This window comes from Doryrhamphus excisus, linkage group LG19 (assembly GCF_037039965.1).
Source record: "Doryrhamphus excisus strain RoL-2023G ecotype Guam linkage group LG19, RoL_Dexc_Guam_v1.1, whole genome shotgun sequence".
NCBI lineage: Eukaryota > Metazoa > Chordata > Actinopteri > Syngnathiformes > Syngnathidae > Doryrhamphus > Doryrhamphus excisus.
Window position 1 is genome coordinate 1,780,001 of NC_136375.1, and position 21,791 is coordinate 1,801,791.

General features: G+C 35.0%; 2 protein-coding genes across 4 annotated transcripts in view; both read right to left on the bottom strand.

Annotated features, from left to right (window-relative positions):
- The window catches only part of mapre3a (microtubule-associated protein, RP/EB family, member 3a), a 10,638-nt gene extending 8,376 nt beyond the window's left edge, over window positions 1–2,262 (bottom strand). The window contains exon 1 of one of the 2 annotated variants that reach the window (XM_058056535.2): window positions 2,144–2,262. The gene's annotated coding sequence lies outside the window, so the exon portion shown is untranslated. The remainder of the gene's footprint in view (window positions 1–2,143) is intronic. The other variant, XM_078799089.1, reaches the window with a different exon arrangement.
- A 1,344-nt stretch (window positions 2,263–3,606) lies between these two features.
- On the bottom strand, window positions 3,607–16,026 carry dpysl5a (dihydropyrimidinase like 5a). 2 transcript variants are annotated; one of them, XM_058057578.2, is made up of 13 exons: window positions 15,913–16,026; window positions 14,541–14,820; window positions 10,335–10,493; window positions 10,064–10,243; window positions 8,724–8,792; window positions 8,157–8,201; window positions 7,997–8,072; window positions 6,656–6,812; window positions 6,441–6,582; window positions 6,199–6,341; window positions 5,916–6,123; window positions 4,302–4,470; window positions 3,607–4,202 (listed from the first exon to the last, which is right to left on the bottom strand). In XM_058057578.2, exons 2-13 carry the CDS (start codon window positions 14,808–14,810, stop codon window positions 4,117–4,119), a joined length of 1,704 nt encoding a protein of 567 aa, XP_057913561.1. In that variant the 5' UTR covers window positions 14,811–14,820; window positions 15,913–16,026; the 3' UTR covers window positions 3,607–4,116. The 2 variants fall into 2 exon arrangements, with proteins under 2 accessions (XP_057913561.1, XP_057913560.1); XM_058057577.2 differs by lacking the exon at window positions 15,913–16,026 and adding an exon at window positions 14,886–15,050.
- Window positions 16,027–21,791: the final 5,765 nt, after the last annotated feature.

The window sequence follows — 21,791 nt, forward strand, 5'->3', positions numbered from 1 at the left end:
AATATTGTAGAAAAAACCTTGAACATCGATTATTATGAGAATATTATGTATTAACAAACAATATATATATACTATATAAATTATATAGTATATATATTACCTAATTTTATATATATACATTTTATTATATATACATAATAAATATATATAAATTTTATTTTATTATATATATAATAAAGGATATATATATAACATTTAATAATAATAATTATATGTATATATAAATTAGTTTACTTTTATTATTTTATTATTATTTTATTTTTATTGATTATCCAGTTCATTTTCATTTATTGGAATCCAGTATATATATATATATATATATATATATATATATATATATATATATATATATATATATATATATGAGCAGACAGGGCATATTTTTTTCAATATAATAATTATTATTACTATTATTGTTATTATTATTATTAATAATAATAAATAAATAATAAAAAATACTACTATTTTGCGCATGCGCGATGTGAGCAGGCAGGGCATATTTTTTTCAATATAATAATAATTATTATTACTATTATTGTTATTATTATTAATAATAATAAATAAATAATACTAAAAATTACTATTATTTTGCGCATGTGCGATGCGGGCAGACAGGGCATATTTTTTTCAATATAATAGTAAATAATAAATAAATAATAATAATAATGAAAATGATTATTATTATTTTGCGCATGCGCGATGCAAGCAGACAGGGCATATTTTTTTCAATATAATAATAATTATTATTACTATTATTGTTATTAATAATAATAAATAAATAATAATACTAAAAAGTACTATTATTTTGCGCATGCGCGATGCGAGCAGACAGGGCATATTTTTTCAATATAATAATAATTATTATTACTATTATTGTTATTATTATTAATAATAATAAATAAATAATACTAAAAATTACTATTATTTTGCGCATGCGCGATGCGAGCAGACAGGGCATTTTTTTCAATATAATAGTAAATAATAATAAATAATAATAATAAAAATTACTATTATTTTGCGCAGGCGCGATGCGAGCAGATTGGGCATATTTTTTTCAATGTAATTGTAAATAATAATAAATAAATAACACTAATAATAATGAAATGATTATTATTTTGCGCATGTGCGATATGAGCAGACAGGGCATATTTTTTTCAATATAATAATTATTATTATTATTACTATTATTGTTATTATTATTATTATTAATAATAAAATAATATAAATGTTAATAAATAAATAAATAACAATAATAATAATTTATTTATTATTATTATTTATTATTATTTATTATTATTTATTTACTATTATTTTAATTATTATTATTTATTTATATTTATTTATTATTATTATTGTAATTATTATTGCTTAAGGGTAAGAGAGGCGGTCCAAATGCGTTTGTCGCCCACCACACGTATCGTATCGGTGCTTTCGGTTCCACGCAGCCACGCACGTTGAGCTCAGTCGTGCTTCTTGACTGCAATTAGCTGCTCAGATGCTGAGAGGAGCCTTCTTAGCTTCTTAGCTTCTTAGCTTTAATCCAGACGTGCGCTGAGTAGCTTAATCCTGGCAACCTTAAACATCTGGCAACCTTCTATGACCCCCCCCCCCCCCCCCCCTCCTCATTGACACTCCCTGCAGTGGGAAGAAGGCAGGTGGCTAAAGGATGCTGGTTGTATCACCTGGTAGCCACTTTAAGGCATGTGACACCCACTTAGCAAGTCTACATCCGGTTCTACTTCATAGCACCCCGGTAAGATAGCAGTTGTGCTGCGTTCAAGTGCTCGTCTTTTGATTTTTTTTTGTAGTACCGGTTATTGTACGGAGAGGAGCACCTCCGGAAAGCTGCAGCCGCCGGCCGGGCCTCGTTGCCGGATTGACTGCACCAACATCCGGGGTGTGAAGCTCCGGAGGCCGAACACGCAGGGCGGCGGTCTGTTATTTGCTGCCAACAATAAAATGGGACTGTTGTGTTCAAACCCCCTCCCTGCATAATAATGCCTTGACGCCCCCCCCCCTCCGCTCGCAGGCCGCCACAAATACCTCCGCACTGCCTACCGCGAACAAAAAGACCACACAAAAAACCCACCGTCTTGAACACAACACGCATATTCCACGTGGAGTTGGTCTTGTTGTTACTCACTGTGTTACCGTGTTTGTCTGCGTTGGTGTCGTTGTTGCGTCGCCCACCGTCGTCGTGCTCGGACCCTCCGAGGTCTGCACACCGCCTTTGCCTGGTGTCTGTGGGCCGCCCTGTCTGCTCGCATCGCGCATGCGCATGCGCAGGCGGCGACACGCTGTTTAAAGAGAGCATTAAAAATAGGACGCTGGAGACACATGACGTGCTTTGTGCTTTTATTGACACTTTTTCCTTTTCGTCAGCTGATGCACGATGGAATAGATAGGACAAAGTGCATCTTTATACTATATCAATACAATTATTATTCAATTATGATATATATATACAATTTAATAATAATTATGATTATATTTCCAATTAAATTATATATATATTACCATGTATAATGTAAAATAACATATATATAGAATTATTACATTTTATATATAAATTTTACTATATTTTTACATACAAAATTACAAATTACATACATATATAATTACATAATTACAAATTATCTATATTTTTTATATATATTATATATAATTATTATACATATAAAAAAATTATATATATATATATCTTTTATTATATATACAATTTAATAATTATATATATATAAATAGAATATATATATATATAAATAGAAACATTATTAAATTGTAAATTTTTATACATGCATTATTTTTATTTTTTTACATAATTTTATATTTTTTTATTTATAGCTATTATACACATAAAAATCATATATGTATACATTTTATTTTATATTTTTTACTTAATTTTTAATTTTACATATATATATATTGTATTATATATACAATTTAATAATTCTCTCTATATACATAGTATATATATATAAATAGAAACATTATTAAATTGTAAATTTTTATACATGCATTCTTTTTATTTTTTTTTACATAATTTTATATTTTTTATTTATAATTATTATACATATAAAAATCATATATGTATACATTTTATTTTATATATTTTACTTAATTTTAAATTTTACATATGTATATAAATTGTATTATATATACACAATTTAATAATTATATATATAGAATATATATATATATTAAATTGTAAATATTATATATATACAATTTAATAAATCTATATATATAGTATAATTATTAAATTGTATATATATACAATTTATATATATATATATAATTAAGTAAAAAAATAACATTTTATATACATATTTTTTTTATTTTTTGCATTATACATGGTAATATGTATATTGATTATTCAGTTCATTTTCATTTATTGGAATCCTATTGTTATTGACCCAGGCTTTGTGCCCACATGAACAAGAAATTTAGTGTAGACGCACATTTTTTTAACCTACTAAAAAAAATTAAAATAAATTAAATCCCAGGAACGTGCCCGTGTGTATTGGAGAGATCATGTGACACCCCTACAAGACACAATACACAGTACACACATAGTACATAAACATAGTACACAAGTGTTGATTTCATTGTTATTTATTTTCACTCAAAATGTGAGAAAACGCTTCGGGAAGGGAAGAAACAAAAAGATACAAAGTGACAACAATGTTCAGCACCAGTGTTTTTTTTTTTCTTTAAAAGAAAGAATAATATCTTCAACCTTGGGATCTGAAAGTGAAAATAACGTCATTGTATGTTATTTTAGTAGGACACCACTTCTACTTCTATAACCAAACAGTGGATGGCTGCGGTAAAACAGTACTTAGATGTACGAGGAGAAACTTCAATGGCGGTGTTTTGGGAGTTTTTAACATGGATGACCTTTTCCGGAGCAATGACGGCACATACAGTAATGATGTGTTTGAGTGAGGGAAAAGGCAGTTTGGGTGAGACTCGGACCCGCGGTCCTGACTTTGCCAGCGTGTGTCAGCAGTGTAGTCGCAATGCAAGGACCTCATTTTTTTTTTTTTTACCCCACTGTTTAAAAAAAATAAATAAATAAAAACATCTCCCGGGGACAAATATGTCCCTGGGGGATCACCAAAGCCCGCTGGACCGTCCACCAGGAGGTGCAAGGATCCTGGCCGAGGATCTCTTGGGAATTTTGTCATCAATCTGGGCACCTATGGGGGGGGGGGGGGGGGGGGGGGGGGGAGTGTGTTAGCGCAGTTTCCTCATCATTCGTCAATAACTGAATGTGTGTACTGTGTACTGTGTACTACCGGACAGGCTGAAGCTGGACTCCTGGAGGTCCCTTACGCCACCATGACGGGTGCTCGGACGTGTCGGGGTGTCCAGTTCCGAGGTGCCGACGTCCCTCTTCCCGGCGTTCGCCACTGCGACCACGTCGCCCTTGTAGGGTTCCCTCTCTACACGTTTTGCTGACTGGCACTAGTAGGTGGACAAGAAAACACACACAAATACAAGGCTTAGGGGGGGGTCATTTGCAGTACATATTTAACAATATATATGTAAATATTTAACAAAATATTCCATCATTTTGACCTTTTTTTAAGTCCTCATCAGTGTGTCATGTCACATTGCGGCCACTAGATGGTACTCAAGCACCCGTGTGAAGCATACATTAATTCTTCTATTTATTCTTTATTCTTCTAATTTCTATATTTTGTACTGTCATACTGTCTTGCACTGAAAATGGAACTGCTGAAATTTAATTATACTATATGTAAAATAACAATAAAGGGCATTCTGATTCTGATTAGCCACAAAAATGTACAGCAAAGCACTCTGGGAAACAGGAAGTACTCCCAGCGATGTTACATTATAAAGATAAGGGGGAAAAATACGTCAACGTGGAATATAATTCTAACCATCACACACAGTTATGTAATATATTGTTAAAGTACGGTAGGGGTTCATATTTGAGCTGTGTAAAATAATTAATATGACCGACTGAAGGACTTACGGAAGTTTAGATTGTAGTCCTCGACGTCATGACGTCACCGCGTATCACTGCTTGTTGTGTATTACCATTTTGCTGTGTTTCGTTTAATATTTACTGCGCCTCGGTAATGTTGTGTATTACCATTTTGCTCTGTTTCGTTTAATATTTACTGCGCCTCGGTAAATGTTTGCTATAACGCTGGAACTGTAGCATTCAGCTTAGCTATCGCCTTTCTACCTTCGTCCACATTCGCGTCTGCTTGCTAGCTGCTAGCTGCTAGCTCTCGTGTAGGCCCCGCTACTGGAACAGAGATGCATAATAGCTGAGAAGATGGCTCACTCTCCTCTGTGTTCAGTTAATATAGAGCCAATGCACACAAGCGCTTGCAGAGTGAACCCTCTTGCCGTCCAGCCGGTGTAGCACAGTTAGCTAAATCCATATATCCATTATCGTTACAAGCCTAGTTAGCTTATCTCCGTGTATTTCTTTACAAAATATCAAAATGGCAAACTTGCATCTTTTCATTTTTTTACTTTGTTCTGTAGTTTCATCCCTTGGTTAAGATGTACAGCAACTCAAATGTTGCTGACATCTTTTAATGTTGTTAAAAGATGTGAAATTGTGTATAACAACATGTGTGCGATAAGCCAGTGGTTTTCCAAAGTGTGGCACAAGGGCCAATCATGGCCCACGGCTGTTTTTTTAGTGGCCATTGGCACATAAAACAAAGAAAAAAAAACAGAAATTTGACACAAATAAAAATAAAATATGAGAAGTTAAGAGGAACAAGTAAAGTTGAATTTCAAAGACTAGGAAACCATGTATTAATATTAACTCTTTCAATGCCAATACATGGTTTTATACATTTTTATAAACTCCCTATTAATGTATATATTTATTTTATTTATATATGCTCATCAAGGCACGCTACCTTTTCCCTCTGAACCATCTTCTTGTAAAGGAAGTCCGGGAAGGTCCTCAGTGGACAGAAATTCCCAGAGCCCTCGGCGCACGTGAACATGCCGTTCTCGTAGACCAGCCGTCCCCGGCTGATGGTCACCAAAGGAACACCGTGACAGCGAAGACCCTCGTACAGATTCATGTCTCCACCCTGGAGCTGGTTTTCCACGGATATGGTCCTGGAGACAAGACGTGAAAGGACAGTGAGTGACAGTCAGGTAGGTGGAAGGTCGGCCGGATGGTGTTCCACGTACTTGGACCCCTCTGGGTCCCAGACCACCACATCGGCGTCTGCTCCCGGGATGATTCTGCCCTTCCTGGGGTAGAGGTTGTAGATCTTGGCGGCGTTTGAGCTGGTGACGGCCACAAAGCGATTCTCGTCTATCTTGCCTCCGATCTGTAAAGACGTGCATCCGTTAGCATTTGCGTTAGCATTCTCGTTAGCATTCACGTTAGCGTTGATGCTTTCTAATGCCACAGCACGGAGACATCGTACCACTCCTTTCTCCCAGATGACGCTCATGCGGTCCTGAATACCAGGAACCCCGTGGGGGATCTTTGTGAAGTCATCCTTCCCCATGGCTTTCTGTTTGGTGGTAAACGGACGGTGGTCGGAGCCGAGGACATTGAGCGTGTCGCTGCGAGGAAGCACACGGCAAAGTCACACGAAACGAGAAACCATTTTCAAGTTCCCGCAAGCGAGATCCTTACTTTCCCAGCAGGCTCATCAGGTAGTTGGGCGTGCTGGGGTCCAGACGCAGAGGGGGCAGGGTGACGTGCGCCGCAGCTTGGGCCCAGTCCTGGTGGTAGTACTGGCTACCGTTCAGCACGGCGTGGGCGGTGCTCGTCTCCCCGTGGACCACCCGACCTGCATTTACAGTTCCCAACGAAGGACATGAACCAAGGTATGAACACTGCCATCGACAACCATGTGAGGGCGCTCTACGCTCAATGAATTCAGTGATGAGATCAGGAGCTTGGTGAACTTGCTTACTGGTAACTTGCTGGCTTGTTATTTGAATTCAGCCCAGGGGTGTTCAAGGTGCAGCCAGAGGGCTATTTGCGGTAAACAGGTTTTTATATTAGCCCGTGGCATGTTATGAAAGTATAATTGAACTAGAAAGCAGCAAAAAGTGAAAAATTAATCAATATTTTCCAAGTAGTTTTCCAGGAATAAAGTCAAAATATTAAGTAAAAAGTAGTGATCTAATGAGATTTTTTAAAAATGTAATTTAGTAGCATAAAGTTGAAAAACAGTATTGTGAAAACAAAATTTTTGGAAAATATGGTTGCGGGAAAATATATTATGGAAAGAAAGTCATAATTACAATAATAAAATTTACAGGAAAGTAAAAAAAAAACAGCTGTCATTTTACAATAATAATATCAAAAAGTATTAAAAGAAAAAAATTTTGAGAATAAAACAAAATTTTAGTAGCATAAAATTTAAATATTAAACTTTTTATATTATGAAAATAAAAAGGTGTGGTTTTGGGAAACTAGGTTGCTGAAAAAATATGAGAATAAAGTCAAAATATAATAGGAACAAAGTCATAATTATAAGAAGAAAATTGAAATGGTTGTGGGGGGGGGGAAAGGAAAAACAAGTTTAAAGTCGAAATAGTTTTTAGAGATTAAAATCATATTATTATGAAGACATATTTTAGTAGCACAGAGTTTATTTTTTTAAGTCTTAATATTATGAGTAAAAAAACAAAATAAAGTTGTATTTTCTGGAAAATTAGGTTGGGGAAAAAGTCATAAAAATCATAATCATATAAAAGCGAGACATAAATGCGAATGTATTCTCTTTGACGTATACGCCTGAAAATAATGTACTGCCTTGCTTTTATTTTGAAGCCAAAGGGGAAGTGAATGTTGCTGTTGACAATACTACAACATGTGTCCGATAAGCCAGTGGTGTCCAAAGTGTGGCACGAGGGCCAATCACTGCCCACGGCTGTTTTTTAGTGGCCATTGGGACATAAAATAAATTAAAAAGCAATTTGACAAAAATAAAAATATAATATGAGGAGAAGAAAAATGCATCACCTTGCATCTTGGCGGTGGCGACCACGTCTCCGGCCGCCATACTGGACACGTTGACCAGATAGATGGGGCAGCGGGCCTAAAGGGAAAAACAAAGCAACACATGATGGTTTCGGATGACGTGATGATGTTGCGGCAGTGGTTGTGTTGCTCGCCTCCTCACCCTGTTGGCGATGGTGATGGCCCTGTGGGTCGCCTCCGCCTCCAGCTGTGAAAGCAGGGATGAGGTCATGCGGTGCAGTTAGTGGTGTGACAGCACCCGTGGTTCCCGAGTGATGCAATCCAATACCCCTCAATGACTTCATCCACTAAAGATACATTTACACCAATCCAGTTTGGAACAGAAAGGCCTGATAATTATCTGGCAGCAAGCACCAATCCAGTCAAATTGGATTGGGGTCGGGTGGGGGTGGCATGGGGGGGCCACGCTAGCGGACATAAATAGGGGACACCTATTTATCAAGACATGTTACTGGAAACTAAATTTTTTTAAGACAAAAAGCAGAACATGTGAATGCTTGCTTTCAGAGTCTCCCTGTGACATCACAGTGAGCCCTACTTCCTTCTTCCTTATATGGGCGTTCTGGACTACAAGAGCATCCACTCTGTGTTTCTAAGGGATAAATCCCGCCTCCCACCTTGAGCAATCAACAAGTGCATTGTGTCTTAGAGACCACGAGAGCTATTCCGTCGCTGTGGTGACGTTTTAAGGTGGAGTGTGACATCGTACCTCTTCAGGCCTGCTGATCTCGATGCCCTCGGGTCCACTGATGCCCAACTCCAACGCTTCCTTTGCACCCTGGGACAAAACCGAGCAGAAAGACGTTTGAATAGATGCTCTTTTAGATTACTTTTTCATGCTAATTTCATGTTCATGTGCCCACCGTTTTGTAAAACAGCAGGCTTCGCTACACATCTTAAAGCTAAGCCAACCCTCCATGTCTTTGTTGCTGGTTTTTGACCAAACTTGTATATACAAAATATTCAAAATGGAGGAAAAAAGACATGAAATAGTATAACTAAAGCAACTGAAATAGTAAAGTTTGCAACACGTATCGTCCCAGGCCTCCACCACCAGCTCGCCGTTTTTGGCGTGGACCCTGGCGATGGCGCCGATGTCCTTGCAGTGCTGCAGGACTTCAGTCTGGACAGGGAAAATAAAATAAAATAAAATAATAAAATAAAATTTTAAAAATAAAATAAAATAAAATAATAAAATAAAATTTTAAAAAATAAAATAAAATAATAAAATAAAATTTTAAAAATAAAATAAAATTAAAATACAATAAAATAAAATTAATTTAATTTAATTTAATTTAATTTAATTTAATTTAATTTAATTTAATTTAATTTAATTTAATTTAATTTAAATTAATTTAATTTAATTTAATTTAATTTAATTTAATTATCTGTATTTGCCCTGTGATTGGCTGGCGACCAGTCCAGGGTGTACCCCGCCTCTCGCGTGAAGACAGCTGGGATAGGCTCCAGCACCCCCATAACCCTCGTGAGGAAAAAGCGGTAGAAAATGAATGAATGAAAATAAAATAAAATAAAATAAAATAAAATAAAATAAAATAAAATAAAATAAAATAAAATAAAATAAAATAAAATAAAATAAAATAAAATAAAATAAAATAAAATAAAATAAAATAAAAATAGTCTATATGTGCCCTGCAGTCTGTACAGTACAGATCAGTGAAATAAAATAAAATAAAATAAAATAAAATAAAATAAAATAAAATAAAATAAAATAAAATAAAATAAAATAAAATAAAATAAAATAAAAATAGTCTATATGTGCCCTGTGATTGGCTGGCGACCAGTCCAGGGTGTACCCCGCCTCTCGCCCGAAGACAGCTGGGATAGGCTCCAGCACCCGCCGCGACCCTCGCTAATTTCATGTTCATGTGCCCACCATTTTGTAAAACAGCAGGCTTCGCTACACATCTTAAAACTAAGCCAACCCTCCATTTTTGACCAAACTTGTATATATATATTGTATATATAAAATATTCAAAATGGAGGAAAAAAGACATGAAATAGTATAACTAAAGCATCGTCCCAGACCTCCGCCACCAGCTCGCCGTTTTCGGCGTGGACCCTGGCGATGGCGCCGATGTCCTTGCAGTGCTGCAGGACCTGGAAGAGCTCACTGTCCCTCAGCATGAACATGTCCTTGTAGGCCATGAACATCTGGAAGGAGTTCACTCCTTTCTCCCTCACCAGCTTCTCCATCTCGCCACGGACCTGCAATAATCCCAAACAGGAAGTTAGCTGCAATGTGCGATGATGCGTCAACAGCCAGGTAAAGAATCAATTCTGCCAAAAGGACCAGCACCTTGGGCCCCCACCAAGTGACTCCCACGTGCAGCGCGTAGTCGCAGCAGCTTTTGGCATCCGCCGAGCGACGGCAGGACTCGTACGCATCCAGCAAAGACTCGTTCTTCTCGGGCAGAACGTGCGCCATCACCATGGTGGTGCCGCCGGCTAAAGCAGCCTGGAAGGCAGAACAATCTCAAAACATAACTTATACCAACAAAAATAACAATACAGCATATACGCTTTGGTTCTAAATGTGAAAATTATAAATAGTTGCTGTTATTTTTGTCAAAAAATAATAATTTTATGCAAAAGCCATTTTTTGTGTTGGTTATGTTGTGGCATGGTTGTTTAGGCATTTTGGCTAAATATATGTAGCTACATTTATGCTTGAAATGTATGAAATTTATGCTTTTTTTTTTTTAGTGGGGAACTGATATTTTCCTGAAACCTACCTATGTTCTACTGCTGACTACTAAATAACGCCAAACATGTTTTTCTGATGAAAATGAGAGTCGAATATTTTGGGAAAACCATGTCTACTGTATATTGCCCAGCGCTTCTCAAATAGTGGGGCGTGCCCTCCCCCCCCCGGGGGAGGGGTGCGAGTGGCATTTTAATGGACACCTACCAAAATGTACACATTTACAATACTCAACAATTTCACTCTTGAATTTGATTGTAGGATCTCCATTTTGTTACATTTTCCTGGCTTCATTTCAACTGCAGTCTGTACAGTACAGATCAGTGAAATAAAATAAAATAAAATAAAATAAAATAAAATAAAATAAAATAAAATAAAATAAAATAAAATAAAATAAAATAAAATAAAATAAAATAAAATAAATGTGCCCTGTGATTGGCTGGCGACCAAGGTGTACCAAGGTGTACCCCGCCTCTCGCCCCAAGACAGCTGGGATAGGCTCCAGCACCCACCACGACCCTCGTGAGGAAAAGCGGTAGAAAATGAATGAATGAATAAAATAAAAATAAAAATAAAAATAAAAATAAAAATAAAAATAAAAATATGTCTATATGTGCCCTGTGATTGGCTGGCTACCAGTCCAGGGTGTACCCCGCCTCTTGCCCGAAGACAGCTGGGATAGGCTCCAGCACCCCCCACCATTCTTGAGGATAAGCGGTAGGAATAAAATAAAATAAAATAAAATAAAATAAAATAAAATAAAATAAAATAAAATAAAATAAAATAAAATAAAATAAAATAAAATAAAATAAATCTATATATCGCCCCAAGACAGCTTGGATAGGCTCCAGCACCCCCTGTGACCCTCGGGAGGAAAAGCGGTAGGAAATGAATGAATGATATATAATATAATATAATATAATATAATATAATATAATATAATATAATATAATATAATATAATATAATATAATATAATATAATATAATATAATATAATATAATATAATATAATATAATATAATATAATATAATATAATATAATACACAGTTTCTCTACTATTTCACATTGCAGGGGCGCAAAAAAAATCTGTCCCTTAGCGGGGGGGCATGAGGAAAAATTGCGATGCACTGAAGCCCAAGAACATAATATTCTGTGTGCTTCATCATAAACATCATAATAATCATCATCATCATGAACAGCTGGGATTGAATGATTCATTGACAAAAGGTGGAAATATGAACAACTACATGCTTTCTACTGCAGCATCTGTCAGCTGACCTCTTGAGTGGAGTGGAGTATTTTGGGGGGGGGGGGTAAGGGGGGGCAGTCTGAGAAGCATTGTTTCCAAGCACAATGCCGTGTGTGTGAAAAGACCTTGCAGCGATTCCCCAGTGGTAACCATGGCAACACCTCTTGTGTTTGTCTTGGTCGACGGCGTGGGGCGTGTCGGGGGTATGGGGGGGGGTAAAGAAGGACGACGCCATCGCACAGTGTCTGTCGCCATCCGTGCGGTGACTTCAGCGCATCGCGTCATCTACGTTGCGTCACGCCAGCGTCCCAGCTCGATGCCGCCCCGACGACGCAGCCGCTATCCACATCTTAAAAGCATTTTCCCTGATCAATATTTATCCGGGAAACTGGAGTGGCAAGGAAAAGCTTTTACTGGCAATTGATCCAGTGCTTCTTCACGCCCTATGCTAAAACGATAGCATTGTTAATAACGATAACAAATACAGTCGGACCTCACGATATCGTGGTCCAGTATCGCTCCCTCGCTAACTCATTCCAGCCCCTTCAGTGGCGGCCATTTCAGACCATTCTGACTGATCTCTCAAGGCACACATAATGTTGTGTTCTGTAACTGGTTAGCTCAGTAGCCTGCTAGCTAGCAGCTATCTCAAGTCCCTGCGGCACAAAAGTTGCACAATGTGATGTAAAAAATGACTATAGGGGTGTTATTTCATGTCTACAGGGCTCTAATCACGTTAAAAGCTGTATTAGATATGAGTTCTGTAACAGGTTAGCTCAGTAGCTTGCTAGCTAGCAGCCATCTCGAGTCCCTGCGGCATAAGAGTTACACAATATGAAGTAAAAAATGACTGTAGGGGTGTTATTTCATGTCTACAGGGCTCTAATAAGGTTAAAAACCGTATTTAGAAATGTATTCTGTAACTAGTTAGCTCAGTAGCCTGCTAGCTAGCAGCCATCTCGAGTCCCTGTGGCATAGGAGTTACACAATATGAAGTAAAAAATGACTATAGGGGTGTTATTTCATGTCTACAGGGCTCTAATCATGTTAAAAGCCGTATTTAGAAATGAGTTCTGTATCTGGTTAGCTCAGTAGCTTGCTAGCTAGCAGCCATCTCAAGTCCCTGCGGCATAATATGAAGTAAAAAATGACTATAGGGGTGTTATTTCATGTCTACAGGGCTCTAATACGGTTAAAAACCGTATTTAGAAATGAGTTCTGTAACTGGTTAGCTCAGTAGCCTGCTAGCTAGCAGTCATCTCAAGTCCCTGCGGCATAAGGGTTACACAATGTGAAGTAAAAAATGACTATAGGGGTGTTATTTCATGTCTACAGGGCTCTAATCACGTTAAAAACCGTATTTAAAAATGAGTTCTGTAACTGGTTAGCTCAGTAGCTTGCTAGCTAGCAGTCATGTCGAGTCCCTGTGGCACAAGAGTTGCACAATGTGATGAAGAAAATGACTATAGGGGTGTTATTTCATGTCTACAGGGCTCTAATATGGCTAAAAACTGTATTGAGAAATGTATTCTGTAACTGGTTAGCTCAGTAGCTTGCTAGCTAGCAGTCATCTCAAGTCCCTGCGGCATAAGAGTTGCACAATGTGATGTAAAAAATGACTATAGGGGTGTTATTTCATGTCTACAGGGCTCTAATACGGTTACAAACTGTATTTAGAAATGAGTTCTGTAACTGGTTAGCTCAGTAGCCTGCTAGCTAGCAGCCATCTCGAGTCCCTGCGGCATAAGAGTTGCACAATGTGATGTAAAAAATGACTATAGGGGTGCTATTTCATGTCTACAGGGCTCTAATACGGTTAAAAACTGTATTTAGAAATGAGTTCTGTAACTGGTTAGCTCAGTAGCCTGCTAGCTAGCAGCCATCTCGAGTCCCTGCGGCATAAGAGTTGCACAATGTGATGTAAGAAATGACTATAGGGGTGTTATTTCACGTCTACAGGGCTCTAATAAGGTTAAAAAACGTATTTAGAAATGTGTTCTATAACTGGTTAGCTCAGTAGCCTGCTAGCTAGCAGCCATCTCGAGTCCCTGCAGCATAATGTGATGTAAAAAATGACTATAGGGGTGTTATTTCATGTCTATAGGGCTCTAATCAGGTTAAAAACCGTATTTAGAAAGTCATTAACATGTTTTTGATTGATAATATACCAATTATTAACATTTAATCCTGTTTGGCGTAACAATGAGCTAATTGATAATATATTTTAATATGTATGTTTCGGCAATCTTTTAGTCTTATTGGCTTGCTTATTAGCCTGCTTTTGCCCTATTATATAAAATGTGTCAGAGATTTTTTTTTGTAAAAAAATAAATTTAAAAAAATCAATAAAAAATCTCAAATTATTTATGGGGGCTTAAAAACATTTTTTCAATTTTTTTAAAAATAGGCCCAGTGATGCCACTGTTGTTAAGACTGCTTCATCTGAGACAAGACTATATACTATAGTCTTATAGTATATACGTATATACTATGACACCATTTATGTCAGTTTGCTCCATAAAAAGCCAATCGGAACCTTCTTCTCCTTACCTTTGTGCCGCTGTAGAAGTCGTCGGCCGTGGTGGCGTTCATGAAAGTCTCCTCCAGGTGAACGCTGGTGTCGATGCCGCCCGGGAGGACCAGCTTCCCGGCGGCGTCGATCACTTTGGCGCCGCCGGGTATCATGAGCTCCTTGCCCACTTGCTGGATGATGCCGTTCTCGATGTAAACGTCGGCCTCCTGGGTGCAGTCGTCGTTCACCACCTTGCCACCCTTGATGAGGATGCGCGCCATCGCCGGCGTGCTTGTCGTAGTAGTCATGGCTTTAGCTCTGCGGATGAAAACCAGAATTATCTTTTATTGACAACAAATACCAGAACTTGTACACAACGATACCTCATTGTGGGACAGCGCAGCTAAGAAGCACGATTAGGAGTGATGCTGTTCGGGATGCGAGGCCGGTCAGTTTGTGGACTGGGTTGGGTCGTGCCAGTTGCCGTCTGTGACCCAGCGAGTCACAAGAACAAAAAGTCTATTTTTTACCCCAACAATGCAGGGGAGGGTCCCTCTCTAGACCGGCGATGGCGCTAGACCACAATAAGAGTGAGCGGCATCTATGAAATACAAACTTTACACTGTAGTCATGCTCAATTGAACATTCTTAAAGGGCCAGTGCTTTTTTTCCACCTCTAGTCATGACTCAATTGAACATATTTAAAGGGCCAGCTGCCTTTTTTTCACCTCTAGTCATGACTCAATTGAATATATTTAAAGGGCCAGCGGCTTTTTTTCACCTCTAGTCATGGCTCGATTTAACATATTTAAAGGGCCAGCGGCCTTTTTTTCATCTCTAGTCATGACTCAATTGAACATTCTTAAAGGGCCAGCGGCTTTTTTTCACCTCTGTATGAAGGCGTGCCCTCACGTAATGGCGCGTGCCCCCTTGGTTCGTATGTGGGTGCGGCATCCTGACGCCTTGATGATGATGATGATGATGATGATGATGACAGATAAAGCTCCTTTGCATTACAACAATGTGAGGTGTAGCAATGTAATGTACAAGTACGTTAACGACCATGTCACGTGTCTGTCACAAAAAGGCGGCACACAAAGAAACCGGTGTCCATTAGCGTCAGCCGACCCAGAAACGCCTAAACCCCTTCCTTCCCTCCCTCCCTCCCTCTCTCCTCCACCTGCTCCTCCTCCTCCTTCTCCTCCCCCGGGCCCGGCCTCCAGCACAATAAACACTAGCAAAGCGTCCCCGTCCTAAGCCCAAAAAGACCAACAATATTATGTTCCGGTAGACGCCAGTAAGCTAACCATCCCAGCCACCTGCCTCCTTCACCTTGCGGGTTGGGGGCAAGCTCCGGGGCTCCGGAGCTCCGGAGCGCGCAGCCCCTGTCTGTTAGCCGCCCTCACGTACCTGACGTCCGGGTCCGCAGCTCCGCTCCACGGCTCTCACTCCCACCACACAACACGCCAGATGGATGCTTTCCTGGCGGCTAGCTGGTCCAGCGCGACTTGCGGCAATGTCGCTAGTATTCACGTGCTTATGGATTGCTTCCGGTTGCTGCTTTCGAAATAAAAGCATATCTCTAGCACGTATAGCTAAACATGAACTACAGGACGCATATTTTGATTCTTGTCGTACCCCTCTTAGACACTAATTGTGATAAGTGGTGATAAAATAATAAATATTACCCAAAACGTAATCCATATATGGCTCATAATTATTTTACTTTACTTATCATTTCGTTTCCGGGTTTGCGTCACTTGTTAACAGTTGGCTTTATTCGGATTTCAACATCCCGTCCAATCGGCCGCAGCTCGGTCGCCTAAGCAACCAATTAGTGGTGACAGGGGGCGTGGCCAACGCTGGAAGGCCGTACCAATGTGAAACAGAGGGTGGCGAGGGAAGACAATATTTAAGATGCCATCTCAGCCTCATTGTGCTCCATCTTTAAAATACTATCATGGTTATTTTAAGACTTGATTCTACCACGTTTGGCCTGAAATAGCTTCTTTTTTATTTAAAAAAAAGGGGATCAAATGGGATAAAAGTAGAAAAAGTCAAGATGACTAAGCACTGCAGCTCCATCATCTGAAGGCGGCCAACACCCTTTTTCTCACTGAATGTGTGCTTCTACATCTACCACCAGCTGAAAGACAGGACAGGATTTTTTTAATTAAATTTAAATTACAGGAGATAATTTTTTTAAAAAAGGGATCATCAAATAAATGTAAATATTAGTCACTGACAACACAAAATGCATTTAAACAACATAACTGAGACGAATTGAGATCAATCACTTTTTCACACGGGGCCGTGTAGCTTTGGATTTTTGTTTCTCGCTTAATCATAAAGTTTAATTTCAAAACTGCATTTTGTTTTGAGTTGTGTTGTCATTGACTAATATTTATATTTGTTTGATGATCTGAAACATTTTATGGAAGCCCCTTTCCGCCACTGAAAAAAATGAGATAGAAAGTCAAAATTATAAGATAAAAAGTCGAAATAATGAGATAGAAAGTCGAGATTATGAGATAAAAAGTCAAAATTATGAGATAGATAGTCAAAATAATGAGATAAAAATTCAAAATAATTAGATGAAAAGTCAAAATTATGAGATAGAAAGTCAGAATGATGAGATAAAGTCAAAATTATGAGATAACAAGTTGAAATTATGAGTTAAAAGGCCAAAATAATGAGACAAAAAGTCGAAATAATGAGACAAAAAGTCGAAATAATGAAATAAAAAGTCAAAATTATGAGATAGAAAGTCAAAATAATGAGATAGAAAGTCAAAATTATGAGATAAAAAGTCAAAATTATGACATATAAAGTCAAAATAATGAGATGAAAAGTCAAAATTATGAGATAGTCAAAATTGTGAGATAGAAAGTCAAAATTATGAGATAAAAAGTCAAAATAATGAGATAGAAAGTCAAAATAATGAGATAAAAAGTCGAGATAATAAGATAGAAAGTCGAAATAATGAGACAAAAAGTCAAAATTATGAGATAAAAAGTCAAAATTATGAGATAAAGTCAAAATTATGAGATAGAAAGTCAAAATTATGAGATAAAAAGTCAAAATTATGAGATAAAAAGTCAAAATTATGAGATAAAAAGTCAAAATTATGAGATAGAAAGTCAAAATTATGAGATAAAAAGTCAAAATTATGAGATAAAAAGTCAAAATTATGAGATATAAAGTTGAAATAATGAGATAGAAAGTCAAAATAATGAGATAGAAAGTCAAAATAATGAGATAAAAAGTCGAGATAATAAGATAGAAAGTCGAAATAATGAGACAAAAAGTCAAAATTATGAGATAAAAAGTCAAAATTATGAGATAAAGTCAAAATTATGAGATAGAAAGTCAAAATTATGAGATAAAAAGTCAAAATTATGAGATAAAAAGTCAAAATTATGAGATAAAAAGTCAAAATTATGAGATAGAAAGTCAAAATTATGAGATAAAAAGTCAAAATTATGAGATAAAAAGTCAAAATTATGAGATATAAAGTTGAAATAATGAGATAGAAAGTCGAAATTATGAGATGGAAAGTCAAAATAATGAGATAAAAAGTCAAAATTATGAGATAGAAAGTCAAAATTATGAGATGAAAAGTCAAAATAATGAGATAAAAAGTCAAAATTATGAGATAGAAAGTCAAAATTATGAGATAAAAAGTCAAAATAATGAGATAAAAAGTCAAAATTATGAGATAGAAAGTCAAAATTATGAGATAAAAAGTCAAAATAATGAGATAGAAAGTCAAAATAATGAGATAGTCAAAATTGTGAGATAGAAAGTCAAAATAATGAGATAAAAAGTCAAAATAATGAGATAGAAAGTCAAAATAATGAGATAAAAAGTCGAGATAATAAGATAGAAAGTCGAAATAATGAGACAAAAAGTCAAAATTATGAGATAAAAAGTCAAAATTATGAGATAAAGTCAAAATTATGAGATAGAAAGTCAAAATTATGAGATTAAAAAGTCAAAATTATGAGATAAAAAGTCAAAATTATGAGATAAAAAGTCAAAATTATGAGATAAAAAGTCAAAATTATGAGATAGAAAGTCAAAATTATGAGATAAAAAGTCAAAATTATGAGATAAAAAGTCAAAATTATGAGATATAAAGTTGAAATAATGAGATAGAAAGTCGAAATTATGAGATGGAAAGTCAAAATAATGAGATAAAAAGTCAAAATTATGAGATAGAAAGTCAAAATTATGAGATGAAAAGTCAAAATAATGAGATAAAAAGTCAAAATTATGAGATAGAAAGTCAAAATGATGAGATAAAAAGTCAAAATAATGAGATAGAAAGTCAAAATAATGAGATAAAAAGTCAAAATGATGAGATAGAAAGTCAAAATAATGAGATAAAAAGTCAAAATAATGAGATAGAAAGTCAAAATTATGAGATAAAAAGTCAAAATAATGAGATAGAAAGTCAAAATTATGAGATAGAAAGTCAAAATTATGAGATAAAAAGTCAAAATTATGAGATATAAAGTTGAAATAATGAGATAGAAAGTCGAAATTATGAGATGATAAGTCAAAATGATGAGATAGAAAGTCAAAATTATGAGATAAAAAGTCAAAATTATGAGATATAAAGTCAAAATAATGAGATAAAAAGTCAAAATTATGAGATAAAAAGTCAAAATTATGAGATATAAAGTTGAAATAATGAGATATAAAGTCAAAATTATGAGATGATAAGTCAAAATGATGAGATAGAAAGTCAAAATTATGAGATAAAAAGTCAAAATTATGAGATAAAGTCAAAATAATGAGATAAAAAGTCAAAATTATGAGATAAAAAGTCAAAATTATGAGATAAAGTCAAAATTATGAGATAAAAAGTCAAAATTATGAGATAAAAAGTCAAAATAATGAGATAGAAAGTCAAAATAATGAGATAAAAAGTCAAAATTATGAGATAAAAAGTCAAAATTATGAGATAAAAAGTCAAAATAATGAGATATGAAGTTGAAATAATGAGATAGAAGTCAAAATTATGAGATAAAAAGTCAAAATAATGAGATATAAAGTCAAAATAATGAGATAAAAAGTCAAAATTATAAGATAGAAAGTCAAAATTATGAGATAAAAAGTCAAAATTATGAGATAAAGTCAAAATTATGAGATAAAAAGTCAAAATAATGAGATAAAAAGTTGAGATAATAAGATAGAAAGTCGAAATAATGAGACAAAAAGTCAAAATTATGAGCTAAAAAGTCCAAATTGTGAGCTAATTCTTAGCCATTTGCTGCTAAGGGTGGCCCAACCAGGTATTAGCTTTTCACACAGGACCATGTAGCTTAGGATGCTATTTCTCCCAACATTTCTGTCGAATGCAAGCCACACAAGACAAATATAGATATATTTTTTGCACAAAAACAAAACATTTATTCAAGTGTTCTCCAGCACAAATACATACGGAGTCTTCTTTATCTTCTCTCGGGACACCAAACATAAGATGTGTATGTGTAGGAGGATGACTGCTACATTTGCTGTAAAAACTCTTCTTCAACCAAAAATAATAATAATAAAAAAACAGTGATGCTAGTAAATAATATGAAGCCAACTGTTTCAGATAAAAAAAATAAAGAATAAAATTATAAAAGTTGAGCGCGTGGAATGTCGGAATAAGAAGCAAGGCGTATTAGCATACATTATTACGCTACAGTGACAATTTCCCACAGATAAGCACCGACTACAGCAATCATCTAGTCTAAAAACAATATAGGAAAACTTTTTATTATTATTTTTTTTTCAAGTACAAAGTTAAAATGCTTTTTTTTTTTTTTTTTTCTTTTTTTTCATAGAGTTTATTCACTTTCGTTACAACAAGGAACTTAAAACCAGTACGGTTCTCGTATGCCGATCAAATAGATACCGTTGAATGTGTAGCACCGGAGGAGGGCTGTGTCGGCCAACAGGAAGTGTGGATTCCTCCATCTCTCAATTATTGGGGGGGGGGCTGATGACGTGCCCAAAGTGAAGGCGATAAGGTCACTTAAGAACTTAGAATGAAATAATCCTACATAAATCATTTTTTTCTAATTTTTGCTGTTGTTTTTTTATTTTTTTAATATTTTCATTTTCTTCTAAAATTATTTTTTTACTACTTTATTTCTTTTCTTTTATTTCTTATTTATTTTATTTTATTACTTTATTTCCAAAGTTAATTTTCCCCAAATTACAACTATGTATATTTGATCATATTATAGCTTTTAAAAACCAACACATTTTTCTGTGCTCTGAAAATGACATTATTTTTCTGAATAATATTCCTAATATATTAATATTATTAATATTCTGGCTTTGACATAATTCTTGGAAAATTACTGTTGATTTTTTTATTCCTGCTGATGTTTTTTTTTAATATTACAACTATTAACTTCAGGTAATGTGACAACTTTTTCTGCAACCTAATCCCCCCCCCCCCAAAAAAATTCTCATATTACATATTTTTTTCTTGAATAGTTCAACTTTTATGCTGCTGAATTGATGCTATGTTTCCTCATATTGTATATTATAGCATTATTCTTTTTTGTCATTAGATTTTTTTCTCTTAATATTTTGACTTTATTCCTGGAAAAAAACAGTAAAAAATAATTTATTCCTGGAAAAAAACTGTAAAAAATAAAATAAAATTACAGATAATTTTATTTGATTTTTTACAGTAAAATTAAAATTTTTACTAAAAATGTTTTTCACTGTATTTTTTACAGTAAAAATAAAAAATAAAATTACAGGTAATTACCTGTAATTTTATTTTATTTATTTTTTACTGTTTTTTGTCTTGTCTAATTATATTTAAAATTAATTAATTCCTGTTTAATGAATAATGTTTTTCAATTTTTACTAAAAATAATTTTTACTGTATTTCTTACAGTAAAAATACAATAAAATTACAGGTAATTACCTGTAATTACCTGTAAAAAAACAGTAAAAAATTATTTATTCCTGAAATAATTAAAATAATTTTTAGTAAAAATTGAAAAACAGCATTCATTCAACAAGATTAATTTTAAATATAATTAGACAAGACAAAAACAGTAAAAAAAATCCAGGTAAAACAATAAAATTCCAGGTAATGACCTGTAATTTTATTTTATTTTTTACTGTTTTTGTCTTGTCTAATTATATTTAAAATTAATCTTGTTGAATGAATGCTGTTTTTTAATTTTTACTAAAAATAATTTTTACTGTATTTTTTACAGTAAAAATATAATAAAATTACAGGTAATTACCTGTAAAAAAAGAGTAAAAAA

What these genes read in the sequence shown, in the direction of transcription:
- dpysl5a (XM_058057577.2), bottom strand. An exon ending in TCACTTGGTGGGGGCCCAAG is followed by an intron (nt 10,244 to 10,334) that starts GTGCTGGTCCTT and finishes GGATTATTGCAG; the next exon opens with GTCCGTGGCGAGATGGAGAA. An exon ending in ACGGCGAGCTGGTGGCGGAG is followed by an intron (nt 8,793 to 10,063) that starts GTCTGGGACGAT and finishes GTTTTGTCCCAG; the next exon opens with GGTGCAAAGGAAGCGTTGGA.